Below are 14,471 nucleotides of genomic sequence, written 5' to 3'. Positions count from 1 at the left end.
GCCACAGGCTGCGTTCGAGGGAGGTCTGCTGTCCAGATGTTGGAACCGTTTCTCTTTTTTTATCTTTATGCTCCCTCTTCCTTCCCAGTGTCATTCCTCACAATCCACAGTCACTGTATGCAAATGTTTTTTTTTTTAAACAGACGCTATAGAGTTCACAATCTTACCCTTTACCAACACGTTTTCAAACTCAAAACGCAAAAGAAAGGTTAAGTAATTTAACTGCAAAACAATAGCCTACTAACTATTTGGGTGTAATTAGTCTAAAGTGTATTGCCCTTGCGCATAATGACACGTCCTGTTTCAGTAAAATGTAACCTCTGGTAGTTTTATGGGGATGTCTGAGGAGTAGAAACACCACAAAGGGAGCTGGATGTAAACAAACGTGTTTGTGAAATACAAAACAATGAAAATAGCTGGTTTTCTCAGTGTACATACACACTGGCGCCGTAGCAGGCAGGAGAGAAATTTGGCCATTCGTTTGCATCCGAAAAGACATTGGTTTTTCAGCTAGAGAGAGAGGGAGGAGACGCGGTTAAGGGAGTAATCCAACCACGCCGGGTAAAAAGGCCAGATTAGACGCTTCATATTCTGCTGTTACTGTAGTGCGCTGAGAGACACCAACTGCGCGCAAGGCATTGGAACGACATCCTGCGTGCACACACCCACAGCAGCCATGCACACTTTTTTCCTGGTGGGATCAAAATCACTTGATACAATTGTAGTGTGGACGAGCTAAGAAGGAATCACGGTTTCTCAAACGCGTAAATTCATTCATCCTCCAGAAGACAATCCAGCAGTGGATTTCTTTTTTTCTCTCCTTTTTTCTTGTTCTTTTTCTTGCACACCAGATTGACGGGAGACTTCCTGAGTAATATGTTCAACTTGCATGGTGGATCCTGTTCTTTCCCTCCTCATTCCCCTCCATCCCTCTGTCCATTTTTTGTTTTCTTTATTCATTGTGCCCTATGAGAGGGGAATTAACCTATCCCTCCTTTCAGCTCCCCCATTCAAAAGCGGCAGGGGAAAAAACAGAGGGAGATGAGAGCACCAAATCCCTTTTTTATTCCACTTGTTGCGCTCAATAAGTGAAGAATGTGTCGCCTATCAGTCATCGAGGGGATCAAGCCCGCGGGACGATCCCACGCGATCAATGCCTTGCGCAGAGCATCAGTGAGATAGTCTGGCAGAGGAGAGGAGAAACAGCAGCAGCAGCAGCAGCAGCAGCAGCAGCTACGACACCAGCAGCATCCCTCCTGGGACTCCTTAGGTTACAGCCGAATAAGCTCTGTGACTGACTGCCTGACTGACTGACTGGCTGACGCGCTCTGAACATTTTTTATGTGATTTTTTTTTGTATCACTTTTTTCCTGGCTGCATATGCGGACAAATTCATTCGATTGATTTTTTTTTGGTGGAATGTGGAGTGGTAAGTTGGTGACCTTAACCATTGCGTAATTAAATCAGACAAGGCAAGGACATGTTTTATGAAAAGCAGACATTTAAATTGGGAGAGTAGATCATTAAGTATTAAGGTTATAATTAAAGAAACTGTCTAGTTTATGAATCCGTTTATGATTTACTGATTTTGCATTTTACGTGTCTTAAACTTAATGTCATGTTTAAGTCTTTTTACGTTCAGAAGTTGTTTCCTATGTTTTTTTTTTTTGTTTTTTTTTAAATCTTTCCATCTCTTTTTCAAATCTTACTATGATGTATTGTACTGAAGGTGTGCTATCTCTGTCTGTCTCTCTCCTTTGAGATATCATGCGGATACTTGCGCTGCTTCTCGGGGTTAAAGCCGCCTGCGTCCTGCTGGTGTCCTCGCTCTCTGGCACGGGAGCGGTTAACAATAGCGGCCGGTGGTGGTGAGTTAATATGTGATGTATTCATTCCATACCGCCGATTCATATAGCCCGCCTGTCTGTTCCACTCCACTCTACTCCAGCCATGTGCCAAATGCGTCTGCTGTGCGCCTGTGGTTGGTTATGGTTATTTTGCGCGAACCAGCTTAATTAGTCCATATGTGACTGTAAAGACAGGCTAAACCTATATTTTACGAGATGTTTACAATGTTGAAGAGATGGAATTACGTAGAGCTGCGGTTTTCAAGCCGTGTGGAAAGTTGGCTGAACTGTGAGAGAATAGATAAGGACATCGAATCCCTTTTAAATTGTTGTTTTTGACAGGTGATCGGAATTTTCATAAAATAAACATAACCCTGGCCACGAGGAGCGTACTGTATCACGGCTAAGTGTTGTTCAAATCATATGAAAGTGTATTTAATATTGAACCTATTATTTGGTCCAGATTTAGAAAGAGGCTAGAACCATGTTTATTTACAGCAACTGCGCGCGCGCGCTCCCCCCCTCTCTCTTTCTCGCTGTCTCCCTCGCCCTGTCATTTTGACAGCGTGGCTTGAACACGAGACAACATTTTTCAGTCCAATGTGGGATAAATTAAATGTGGATTTATTTCATGGCTGAAAGCATTTCCATTCCAGGTCGTATTGAGGGTCATATTCTCGTAATGTGCTGAACACTCCAGTGTAGGTTCGGTTGAGTTGTAGTCTAAATATGCAGCCAGTTGCCAACGTCTCGCTTGCCCATATTAGTTATAATCTAATAAAGCAGAATGTGAGGAATAGCCTAATGCTTTTATGATTTTCGAAATGCAGTTGAAGAAAATAAACAGAGTAGCCACAAGCTGCCCAGGAGCCCGCATGTACCATAACAACTATGGCGAGGCGTCATTCCACGCAGCCGTCTTGTCTGGGGATGTCGATTGGACATAGTTCTAGACATAATGTTCAAATTCTAAAGGATAAATAACAGACCTAGTGTTTGTTGCAATCTCTTCAAGGTTGTTGATCTTTTGAAAGGGAAAATAAATGATCCATACAAAGACTTAAGGAGAACCTGATAAAAAAAATCGTTCAAATTATGGTAATTGTGATTGTACTGTAGGCCCATCATTGTTCCGTTCACGCTGAGCAAGAGGCACGAGCTGAGGCACCCTGACAAGTACAAATGTACTGCCAGACAAACAGCCACATAATTCGAACCTGTTAAACGATTTATATCGTGACAGAAATGTAGGAGTCGAATACAGACCTCAACCGAAGTTTGAATTAATCACTCGTTTTCAATGATGTCAATTCGTCCGTAATTGACACAATAAACATGGACCCTGACGAATTATGAAGGTTGTCAAACGACTCTTGGATGGTGGCTAGAGAGCTAGCACGTGCACCATATCAGCATATATGACGTATAATTACGCTATTACAACACAGTACGATCCCGGAGGTCAAGGTTAACAAGCAGTTTCCCTCTTTTTATGAATTTTGCGGGCACTCCATGATCCATGATTTTTGTGCCGTGTTCATGCCATGCTGCATTTTGCCCTCTCCCTAATAAGCAAATTCCCACCAAGCAATTACTTTGTTTACAGCGAGTGTTCAGTGTCTGCGTGCAGTAGAATATGCGCCATGCACATTTCGTAATGTTGTTTGCATTCAGGGGAATCAGCAGCGAGGGCTTTTAATGAGTGAAAGCGACGCCGTATTGAATCCGTTTCCAAATGACTCAGATGTTATGGCCGTTGGCACGGGACAGTTCCAGAAGCACAGGGGAGGGGACAGTAAAGGTCAGAGTAGCTAGCGCCAGGGCCGCTGACAGGTTTTGCCAGGCCCAGGACAAAGTTATCTGAAATGGCCCCCATCCAATACATTCAATGTAATGAGGACCCAATTTTGGCCCCATCTCTCCCTGGGCCTGGGACAACAGACCCTTTTGTCCCCTCCATTCGGCTTCCCTGGCTAGAGCCACACAGTACACGAGGTGTGAGACAGCATGCACATCAGCACAGCATCCTTGCCAAAACATGCCCTTCATCTTTCTTCCCTTCTTTTTTGTCTGCTTTTCCTCAATCTTGTCCACTTTTTGTCTCTTGCTCTGCCACCCTCTGCCTCCCTCTCTGTCGGTCTCTCTTGCGCTCTCTCTCTCTCCATCGCTGTCTCTCCCCTCTCTTCCTGTCCCCTCACCCTCCCTACCTCTATCCATTTGTTCCCCTATACTCTATCCATCTCTGTCTCTGTCACTCTCTCCATCACTCTCTCCCTCCTTATCTGTCACTCAGTTTCCTTCTTTCCCTCTCTCCCTCTTTATCTCCCTTTCTCTTAATCTCTCCTTCCCTCTATCTGTCTCTCTCCCTCCCCTTCACCCTGTCCCTTTCTCTCTCTCTCTTTCTCTCTCTCTCTTTCTCTCTCTCTCTCTCCCTCTCTATCCCCCTCTCTCTTAATCTCTCTCTCCCTCTCTCCATCTCTCTCCCCCCTCCCTCTATCCCTCCCTCTGTACCCGCCGCCATACAGGGGCATAGTGAACGTGGCCTCCTCGGCCAACCTGCTGACCCAGTCCAAGAGCGTGCAGCTGGTGCTGGACCCCAGCCTGGCCCTGCTGAGCCGCCGGCAGCGCCGCCTGATCCGCCAGAACCCCGGAATCCTGCACGCCATCGTGGCCGGCCTGCACACCGCCATCAAGGAGTGCAAGTGGCAGTTCCGCAACCGCCGCTGGAACTGCCCCACCACGCACAGCCCCACCGTCTTCGGCAAGCTCGTTAACCGAGGTGAGTGGTGCTTTTTTTTTTTAAACGTTTTTTTTTTTTTGTCTTTTATGACTGTATGCGATAGGACAGTGTGAGAGGTAGACAGGAAGCGAATTGGGAGAGAGACGGGGAGTGGTCGGCAAAGGACCTGGGAATCGAACCCGGGTCAGCCGCATGGCAGACAAGTGCCCTACCAGTTGACCACGTCAACCGAGGTGAGTGGTGCTGGGTAAGTTCAATATATTGTACTGCAATATATTGTATTGGGATGGGCCGCTTTAAAATACACAGCCCCACCATCTTCTGTAAGATCGGCAACCGAGGTGAGTAGTGCTTTAGAGGTGGGTAACCATGGCATGGTGGCCTTAAGCCATCGCATAGTTCGCTTATGCCTTGGGCCGGCCCTGGGTGGGTTCAATATGTTGTACTGCAATATATCGTATTGGGATGGGCTGCTTTATGATACACAGCCCCACCGTCTTCGGTAAGATCGGAAATCGAGGTTAGAGGTGCTTTTGGGGTGCACTCAGGGCCAACCCAAGCCTTTATGGGGCCCTAAGTAAAATTTCATCTGGGGCCCCCATACTATCACCTACTCAGTCAGCATAATTTACTTGCACGAGTGAGGGGTAGGATTATAGGACATAGGTAGGCTGCCTGTAGATTGTGTACCCATTCCATTGTGTTCCATTGTGGCAATAAGTGGTACATGAGAAAGAAATATATGACTGTGGAGGGTTCATTTCTTCCTGGAACTTTGCTGCTCAAGGTGGCATTGGGGCATGGGGGCCTTAAGCCATCGCATAGTTCGCTAATGCCTCGGGCCGGCCCTGGGTGGGTTCAATATATTGTACTGTAAGATCGGCAACCGAGGTTAGTGGTCCTTTAGGGTTGCGTTCAATATGTCGTATTGCAATATATTGTATAGCAATTTATCGTATCGGGCCACTTCATTAACGGATCATTTGTCACGGGCTCAGGGAGAGGGCGGACCCAAAATTGGGGTCGGTGTAGGTGTAGGTTGGCTTGGAAAGTGGTGGGGACATTACAGTAATATGGCAAATTGCCCAGGTAAGCTATTTTTGCATATAATTTATGAAAAGTGACGATAGCAAGCAAGGTTTACCTCAAAAGTGGTATGGACAAGTCCAGCACCATATCTAAAATGATGCCCATAGGTGGTGGGGCCTTTAATTTGACAGTCAGCGGCCCTGCCTCTAGTACACAAAGCTGTTTTTTGTGTGGTTTCTTTTTGGTCTTCTTGACTTTATTTATGATACTCATGAACGGCGTGACGTTTTCCATGTGCGTTACGCCCATTTATGGGGGAAAACAACCCATACAAGTCAATTGGTAATGTTGGGGTTCAATAAACGAAAGATACGGACCTGTAGACAAGCTTTGTTCACGCGCAACATGCCGAAAACGTGTTGTGTTGCCGGCTGTTCAAATAATATAGCCAAACAGCCGTGGCTGAAGCATGGAATCTGTTCATTTAGGTTAGCCGATGTAGCATGTAAGTCAATGAGACATTCGGTTTGTTTTCACCCATAAAGGGGCGTAACGCAAATTTAAGAGCAAAGTACCCGGATGGCCGTTCATGAGAATAGGACAGTGGCGGTGGTGACAGGAAGCGAGTGGGGTGAGAGAGACAGGGAAGGTCTGGCAAAGGACCCGGGCCGGGAATCGAGCCTGGGTCAGCCGCATGGCAGGCGAGTGCCCTACCGGTTGGCCACGGCAGGGCCACACAGAGCTGGTTTAAGAGGCTAAAGCCTGGTCTCCTCCTACTCTGTCAGAGGCCCCCGTTACTTTGGGAGAAGAGTTAAGACCGCTTCCTCTCCTCCTCCTCTCTTTCTCTCTCTCTTTCTCTGAAGAGCCGCTGGTGGGGATATCATGAGACTCTTAGCCCTAAGCTGCATGCTGAGCTGTTTTGGATCTGTTGTGTGACTTAGGGCGGCGGTTTAGGGCTCTGTGTGAGTGTATGTGTGTGTGTGTGTGTAAGTGTGTGTGTGTGTGTGTGTGTGTGTGTGTGTGTGTGTGTGTGTGTGTGTGTAAGTGTGTGTGTGTGTGTGTGTGTGTGTGTGTGTGTGTGTGTGTGTGTGTGTGTGTGTGTGTGTGTGTGTGTGTGTGTGTGTGCGTGCGTGCGTGTCCGTGTGTGTGTGTGTGTGTGTGTGTGTGTGTGTGTGTGTGCGCTCGTGTGCGTGTGGGTGGTTGGTGGGTGAGAGAATGGAGTCCCCACAGCAGCATTGATTTCATTTTTCCCCCTAATAAATAAGAGGGTAATTGTGTGCAGGCTTATGTTTTTTTTTGTGGCCCCGCCACCACTGTCGCCACCGCCTCAATCTTTATACCCATTTAAAACTCGGCTCTTGGGCGGCGGGAGGGACAGACACGCAAAGGAAAAAAAAGGGAAACATAACATTTCTGCTGTTGTCGTGGCAGGTTGCCGAGAGACGGCGTTTGTCTTCGCCGTCACCAGCGCTGGCGTGACGCACGCGGTGGCCCGCTCGTGCTCCGAGGGCGCCATCGAGTCGTGCACCTGCGACTACCGGCGCCGGGGCCCCGGTGGGCCCGACTGGCACTGGGGCGGCTGCAGCGACAACGTGGACTTCGGACGGGTGTTCGGGCGCGAGTTCGTGGACGCCAGCGAGCGAGGGCGCGACCTGCGCTACCTGACCAACCTGCACAATAACGAGGCCGGGAGACTGGTGAGGAACCTCCATCTCTGTATTTTTAAAATATATATATTTTCAGGGGCTTTTATGCCTTCATTTGATAGGACAGTCGGAGATGGTGACAGGAAGCGAGCGGGACAGAGAGACGGGGTGGGATCGGGAAATGACTCCGGCCAGACTCGAACCGGGGTCCCCGTGGGCATGCAAGCCCAAATGTGGGGGGCTTTGCGCGCTGCGCCACAGTGCCCCCCAGGAATCTCCATCTCTCTCAGTCTGTCTGTCTGTCTCTCTGTGTGTGTGTCTCTCTCTCTCTCTCTCTCTCTCTCTATCTCTCTCCTTCTCTCCATCCCTTCAAGGCCGGAGACAGAGATAGATTCTCTCCCTTACCCACTCTCTCCTCCTCCATTTCTGCTCCCCCTTTCCCCCTTCTCTCCTCCATCTCTCTCTCCCTCTGTATTTGTCCCTTCGAGGCCAGGAGAATGTTAAGAGAAACAATGATGGAGGAAGACTCCCCCCCCCCCTCCATCCCTCGAGGACGGGCAGACAGAGACTCAGACACAAAATGCACAGCAGTTGCACACAACACACACACACACACACACACACACACACACACACACACACACACACACACACACACACACACACACACACACACACACACACACACACACACACACACACACATTGCCAGACCTCCATTCCTCCTTTCTCTCTCCCTCCCTCTCTCTCTTTTTTCTCTCCTGCTCTTTTTTGTCTCCCTCACCCTCCTCTTTCAACTTGCCCACTACAATCCTCATCCCTCCACCACAGTGCTTTGTTTGCCCTCCGAAACACTTCTCTCTCTTAATCTCATTTATTTGCAGGGCTGGACTAGGGAAGAAATAGGGCCTGGGCACTTTTGGCTTAACCCCCCTCATAATTAGCGGCGCAGAACTGATGCACCGTTTTTTGATTCACCAATTTTCATTTTTTGTTACATTTCTGAAAATAGCGGCCCACAAGGGTAGGGGCCCACCGGGAAATGCCCGCTATGCCAGCTGGCCAGTCCAGCCCTGTTTATTTGCCAGTTCTGCAGCGGTTCTGCTCCCCTCTCCCGGGAGACATGAGGGCTAATCCTCTTTTAACCCCCCCCCCCCACCCTACCCCTTCTACCCCCTCCCCTTCACCCCCTTCTCATCCCCTCAGCACCCCTGAGCTTAGTATGTTGTATATTCAGTCATGGACAACATGGATTCGGAAGCGATAATCCAGTGCCACATATTGCAAAAAGTGTCACCTGTCCAAATAGAATATTTGGAGTTCTGGAATAAGTGGCACTGGAATATAGTGACACGCAGTGATGAGAAACCTGGATTCAGGAGATATATTCCAGTGCCACATGACAAATGCCAAATGACCTGGTTTCGCTAGACACTAAAAGGCTTGAAGTACTCAGGTGCTCATCTGTACCGGGTGAAGTGTAAGTCCAAAAAAGGAAGGAAAAAGCAGAGGCACTCTGAGATTTGAGGAAAAAAATATTAAAAAGCCTTTAATTTAACATGGCAAGTCTGTTTAAAAACACATGGGCCTACGCGTTACGGCCATATTGACTAATAGACAAACTAACCTAACCATTTCTCACAAAGGGAATGACTGAAGACTTCACTCATGCCCACTTTTCCTTCCCTTCCACTGCTTCCCTTTCCTTTCCTTTCCTTCCCTCCCCTTTGCAGACGGTGGCGACAGAGATGCGTCAGGAGTGCAAGTGCCACGGCATGTCAGGCTCCTGCACCATCCGCACGTGCTGGATGCGGCTGCCCAGCTTCCGCACAGTGGGCGACTACCTCAAGGACCGCTTCGACGGCGCCTCGCGCGTGCTCTACGCCAACCGCGGCAGCAACCGGGCGTCGCACCGCGCCACCGAGCCGCGCCACCTGCAGCCCGAGAACCCCACGCACAAGCCGCCCTCGTCGCGCGACCTCGTCTACTTCGAGAAGTCGCCCAACTTCTGCTCGCTCAACGGCAAGCACGGCACGCACGGCACGTCCGGGCGCACGTGCAACAGCTCGTCGCCGGGCCTGGACGGCTGCGAGCTGCTGTGCTGCGGACGCGGCTACAAGACGCACGCCGAGAAGGTGACGGAGAGGTGCCACTGTACTTTCCACTGGTGCTGCCACGTCAGCTGCCTCAACTGCACCAGCACGCAGACGCTGCACCAATGCCTCTGACCAACCAGAACCAGCAGCGCTGTACAGCTGTTCACAGCACAGCAGTGAGTGCACACACAGCACTCCAACAAGTGCATCGGACATCAACAGTGCAGACGTCGTTGCACCAGTGCCTCTGACCAACCACCAGCACTTCACAGCTGTGTTGTGCTTCTCTCCAACATCACACAGACGCTGCACCAGTGCCTCTGACATAGCCTGATTATCATCGACTTTCAAATCTCTTCGAGACCTGGTCTGACCAAGAGTATAACAATTAACATTTCCCAAACAGCATGGTTGACCTGCCTACCTATGGTTTGCTACTGGTTGACTGGTTTCTGACAAAGTGGGTGGAGTTCCGATTTTTCGGGAGATCAGAAACGATGCTTTCATTTCTCTTGGCCTGACTAAAAGCAACATTGAAAGTGTTGCGTCACTAGGAGGGCGTGGCCTGGCTTCCTCTGACCAGCCACCAGAACTGCGGAGCACTATCGGTTCCGAATAAGTTGGTTACCCCCCCACACCCTAGTGCAGACATGCTACAGCAATGAGTGGTCAATTTCATATAACCAGAGCATGGATACACTGCAAAAAATGTTGGGCCCCATGAAAGATTCAAATTGTGGGCCCCCAAAATGACAAATTACCGGTATATGTCATCAGGATCCTTCCAGGGGCCCTGTCAGTGCTGTCGGGCCCTTAGAATCTGCAACACCCGCATTGTAAGACTCTTCATCAGAGCCTTGTAAGTCAGGACAGACCTTGAAATAGTGCCTCTAACAGCAGCAATGCAGGAAGCACACCAGCACAGACAGTCCATCACTGCCTCTGACCATCAACAATGCAGACACTGCCGCATCAGTGTCTCTGATCCCAGTGACCGCAACAGGGACAGATGAGGACACACTAGTGAACATAGACACTGTGCACCAGTGGCTGAACTGCACAGCACAGCACAGCAGTGCACACACAGCACTCCAACAAGTGCAGCGGACACCACGAAGAATGCAGACAGACACCGCACAAGTGCCTCTGTCCCTGGCAAGACAGACATTGCACCAGCTCCCAGAGCATACGCTAGTCTCTCACAACAAGCAACAGCAGGATTGCCGTCGGGGTAAGGGGCTGGCTGAGAAAGGCAGAGGAGCAAACAAAACAATACAAACGATAGCAGACGTGCTGTGCTGTGCTGTGCTGTGAACTCCTGGAAGAAGCAGTATCTGGGCGTGCATATTTAAGGTCAAAACGAGTAAATGAAGTCAATGGTTTTGACGCAGGACAGCTTACGTTGGACCGATGTCAAGGTAGCACCAGCGAACAACAGCTTTTCACAAGGGTTTGTGGGTAATCAGAAGTGAAGGCGTTCATATGAGCTGAGCACGCAGAAAAACAGGAGGAGGCCTTATTTTTTAGGAATTTACACATTTTTGGGGTTTTTGAGAAGAGCTGTTTACCCCGTCTTACCGGGTTACTCTGAGTTTATGTCCCCATTAGCGTTAGGGCGCTCAATGTGGTTATAATCAGGAGAGATGGACAATTTTTTCTCAGACGACGTAAACTCTCCTTCCTGGCTTTCAACACATTTCAAATCATGAAGTGCAAAAGTGCTTTTCCAAGAGAGACTTTTTAGTGATATGAATGTTTCCTTCCTAGAGCAATGATCTGCTTTGTGAGTCTCATGGAAATGGGTAAGCCTATAGTATTTCTTTAGAGAACATTGTTACTTCAAATTCCTACCAGCTCTTATTAAGCCAAAAACAAAAAGGGATGAGAACCACTATGTGTTTACGGTGCTTCTAGAGCAGGGTACTGCAGAATAGGGAGAAACAGGGTATTAGCGTGATGGGCAGGGTAGATTGGGAATGGCGCCATATTGTAAAGCAGTCTGTGTCCAAAAAAAAGAGAGAAAAAAAAAAATTCTGCTTGTCCTGTATAGCATGCCTTCATACCAGTCATCTTTTCTTTTTTTTTTTACACCCCCACCCACCCCTCCTTTTCTGAGTGTCTGATAATTTTGGGCAGACCGGAAAAAAATCTAAGAATGAAAAAAAAAAAAAAAAAAACTAAAACTGTAGGGGAAAAACTGGACACAATGTCTGACAGATGTTTTTGTGGCCAAAGAAACCACAAGCATGTTTTCTTGTAAAGACGTCGAAGAACTCGAAACAAGACGGCAGTCATTTAGGATATCTGTGATTTGTTTTCGTTTGCTGCAGTTTTGTCTATTCTCACATAAAGCTGTGTTGAAGGCCATCTCCAGGGATGTGCTGCTGTCATCCACCACGGCTAATGCAGAGGGAAGCAGTGTCGTCCGTACACTCACTCTCCTCTCAGTTACCATTCTAGAAGTCTCTTTATTCACTCTCTCTTTCCCTCTCCCTCTGAACTGTCTCTCTCTCTCTCTCTCTCTGTCTGTCTGTCTGTCTGTCTCTGTCTCTCTCTCGCTCTGAGTCCTGGAGCTTCTCTGTTGCTGTCTGTGTCTGTCTGCGCCTCTGGGTCTGTCTTCTATCTTAAACCTTTTTAACCTCTGTCCTTTCACCATCACGCTGTGCCACCAGATGCGTGGAGACAGAGAAATAGAAAGACAGAGAGAGGGAGATGAAATGTGAGACAGAGAGAGGGACAGAGAGGGAGACAGAGAGAGAGAGAGAGAGAGGGAGAGAAGTAGAAAGACAGAGAGAAGGAGATGAAGGGTGCGACAGAGAGAGGGAGAGAGAGAGAGACAGAGAGAGTGAGACAGAGAGAGGGAGATGAAGGGTGGGACAGAGGGAGAGAGATGTTTTGAAGTAAGCAATACAAAAATATGAATGTAGTTTCAATACACTGAATATTGTGTGACAAAAAAATGATGTCTGAGTTATACAAATAAAATGACTCAGAAATCTACTGAAATGTAGAGAGAAAATTACGAGTTTTGCCAGCCAGAGCCACAACTAACAACATCAATCAAGATAAAGTCAGGTTGGATAGCCTATAGCCTAATCTATTTACACCTCAAGGATCGCTTATTTAGAGTTATTGCACCGCTTCCGTGTAAGATTCAACTCTTCAGTTCAATTCGGCATAATTACTTACTACGGCTTTGTTATGTGTGCACAGACATTTACGACTGTCTGTGTTTTTTTTAGTCACAGGGGCCCGTATACAAAGAGGGAACCCAGTTTACTTGCAGAGATAAACACGGTAAAAAAAACTGAGAAAGGGCAATGAAAGAATAAGAACTAGAATATGTGGCAAGAAACTACAAATAAGGGTGACAAGGACTGCAACTATGCCAAGCCAAGTGATACTACCACTCAGAGAAAAGGGTTTTGGAGGGGTTCGGCGTTAATCCAAATGGTCTCTTTTTGATAGTACCACTTAAATGGATAAGAGCATCGGTCACCTCAGTGTCAAGAGTACTTGACGGGCCAAGAGAGAGTAAGATAATCTGTTGTCTGGCCAGTTGTGTTTACATTGTATGGGGCAGACAGCGTGTGTGCAGTTGTTACATATTTAGGAGAAGGGTGGTCAGGCAAGAACCGTATGCGTGACCATGTTATACATCAGCTGTCCAGACCAAAATGTAAATAATATGTATAAAAATATATATTTATGATAATGTGACAAGCAATTGTGGGGTGTTATTTAAAAAAGGATGGAAATTAAGGTCTAAGGCTATAATAACCAGTAAAGAAATACGTCTTAGATTAACTTTGCGCTGACTTATCAAGTATCGAAAATAGAATCATACTGATAGACCAATAAGTTGAAATTGGGACCAAATATATTGAAGTGTCATGGCTGCCCCAACACCTGCCCTGTTTGTTTTAGAATACCTGTGTTTTACATGCACTGAATATGATCTTTTTTTCTCTTTGTGTAAATAAGAAGTATTTATTACTGTATGACTGATTTTTATACGATTAGAGAGGACAGTGTTACGTGTAATTACAAATTATTTTAGAGCTTTAAGTTTGAAAATGTTGAATAATTTAGACTGTTTTTGTTGTTTCCTTGTAGTTTAATAGAACAATACAATTTATATTTTCAATTACGCCTTGTTGTCAGACTGTTTTTTTTTAAATTCATGGCTGAGTAAGAGTGGGCTTCTTGTTTATGTACTGCACGTCTCACATGAACTTCCCAGTTTAATGGAAAGTATTTAGAATGACCATCATTCATATCCTGTGTCTCTCCACAGGGAAGAATTTTTAAATTAAATACAAATCTTATCCTTGGAAACGTGCATCATCCCCAGTGGTATTATTATTTCCCCATATACTACCCTGCCTATTTTCTCTCTCCATTTTTTTTTCTCAATCCTCAATCATTCCCCTAATGGTCACAAAAATGCTTTTAACATTACATTTTAGACCTCATTTGACAAATTTGCATGGCAAACACAAATGTCTTCATCAGGGTGTTCCATCCAGAGTCAATAAAATGGGTGAGGTGTAATAACTATTACACACCGAATCAATCACACACCAGCAAACACTATACAAAAGTAGCCCCCCCCTGGTCCCCTCTCTCTCTCCTCTGGTCTTTCCATCTCTCCACTTTCTTCCTCCATACATACCATTACATCCCTCCATCCTTCCACCTCTTCAGGTCTGGTTCTAGACAATTTGGTGCCCTAGGCAAGCATCATCTCTCCTTTTTGTGGAATTTGACATTGGCATCTGTAAACATGGTGTCATACTTGTACATCTGATTGAGCACAGCTGATCTAGTAGGCTACCATGTATCTACTGAGTGTCCATTAAAAATCATTGTCAATTGTAATTCCCTCTCAAGTCGAAATCACGAAACCAAGTCGCTCTTAAAGTTACGGGCTTTAATGACACAAAAGCTTCAGTGATGCCACGGATGCCGTGAGAACTGTTAAAGACATACAGACAAAAAACAAAATAAAATACATTATCTCCGTGTAAAGACATCAAAGGAAACAACGCGACCATACAAGCAGGCATGACTCAACAGAAATTCACCACGTTACATCTCTTCAGTCAAACAA

General features: G+C 46.9%; 1 protein-coding gene across 1 annotated transcript; it reads left to right on the top strand.

The window, feature by feature from the left end:
• The first annotated feature begins 1,372 nt into the window (after positions 1-1,372).
• Positions 1,373-11,182, top strand: wnt1 (wingless-type MMTV integration site family, member 1). Its single transcript, XM_063209626.1, has 5 exons — positions 1,373-1,429; positions 1,763-1,868; positions 4,373-4,626; positions 7,048-7,313; positions 8,996-11,182. Exons 1-5 carry the CDS (start codon positions 1,420-1,422, stop codon positions 9,488-9,490), a joined length of 1,131 nt encoding a protein of 376 aa, XP_063065696.1. The 5' UTR covers positions 1,373-1,419; the 3' UTR covers positions 9,491-11,182.
• The last annotated feature ends 3,289 nt before the right edge of the window (positions 11,183-14,471 follow it).

The sequence above is a fragment of the Engraulis encrasicolus genome, chromosome 10 (genome assembly GCF_034702125.1).
Source record: "Engraulis encrasicolus isolate BLACKSEA-1 chromosome 10, IST_EnEncr_1.0, whole genome shotgun sequence".
In the NCBI taxonomy this organism is placed as follows: domain Eukaryota; kingdom Metazoa; phylum Chordata; class Actinopteri; order Clupeiformes; family Engraulidae; genus Engraulis; species Engraulis encrasicolus.
The sequence above is the reverse complement of the archived record's forward strand: the minus strand, read 5'-3'. Positions and strand labels throughout refer to the sequence as shown.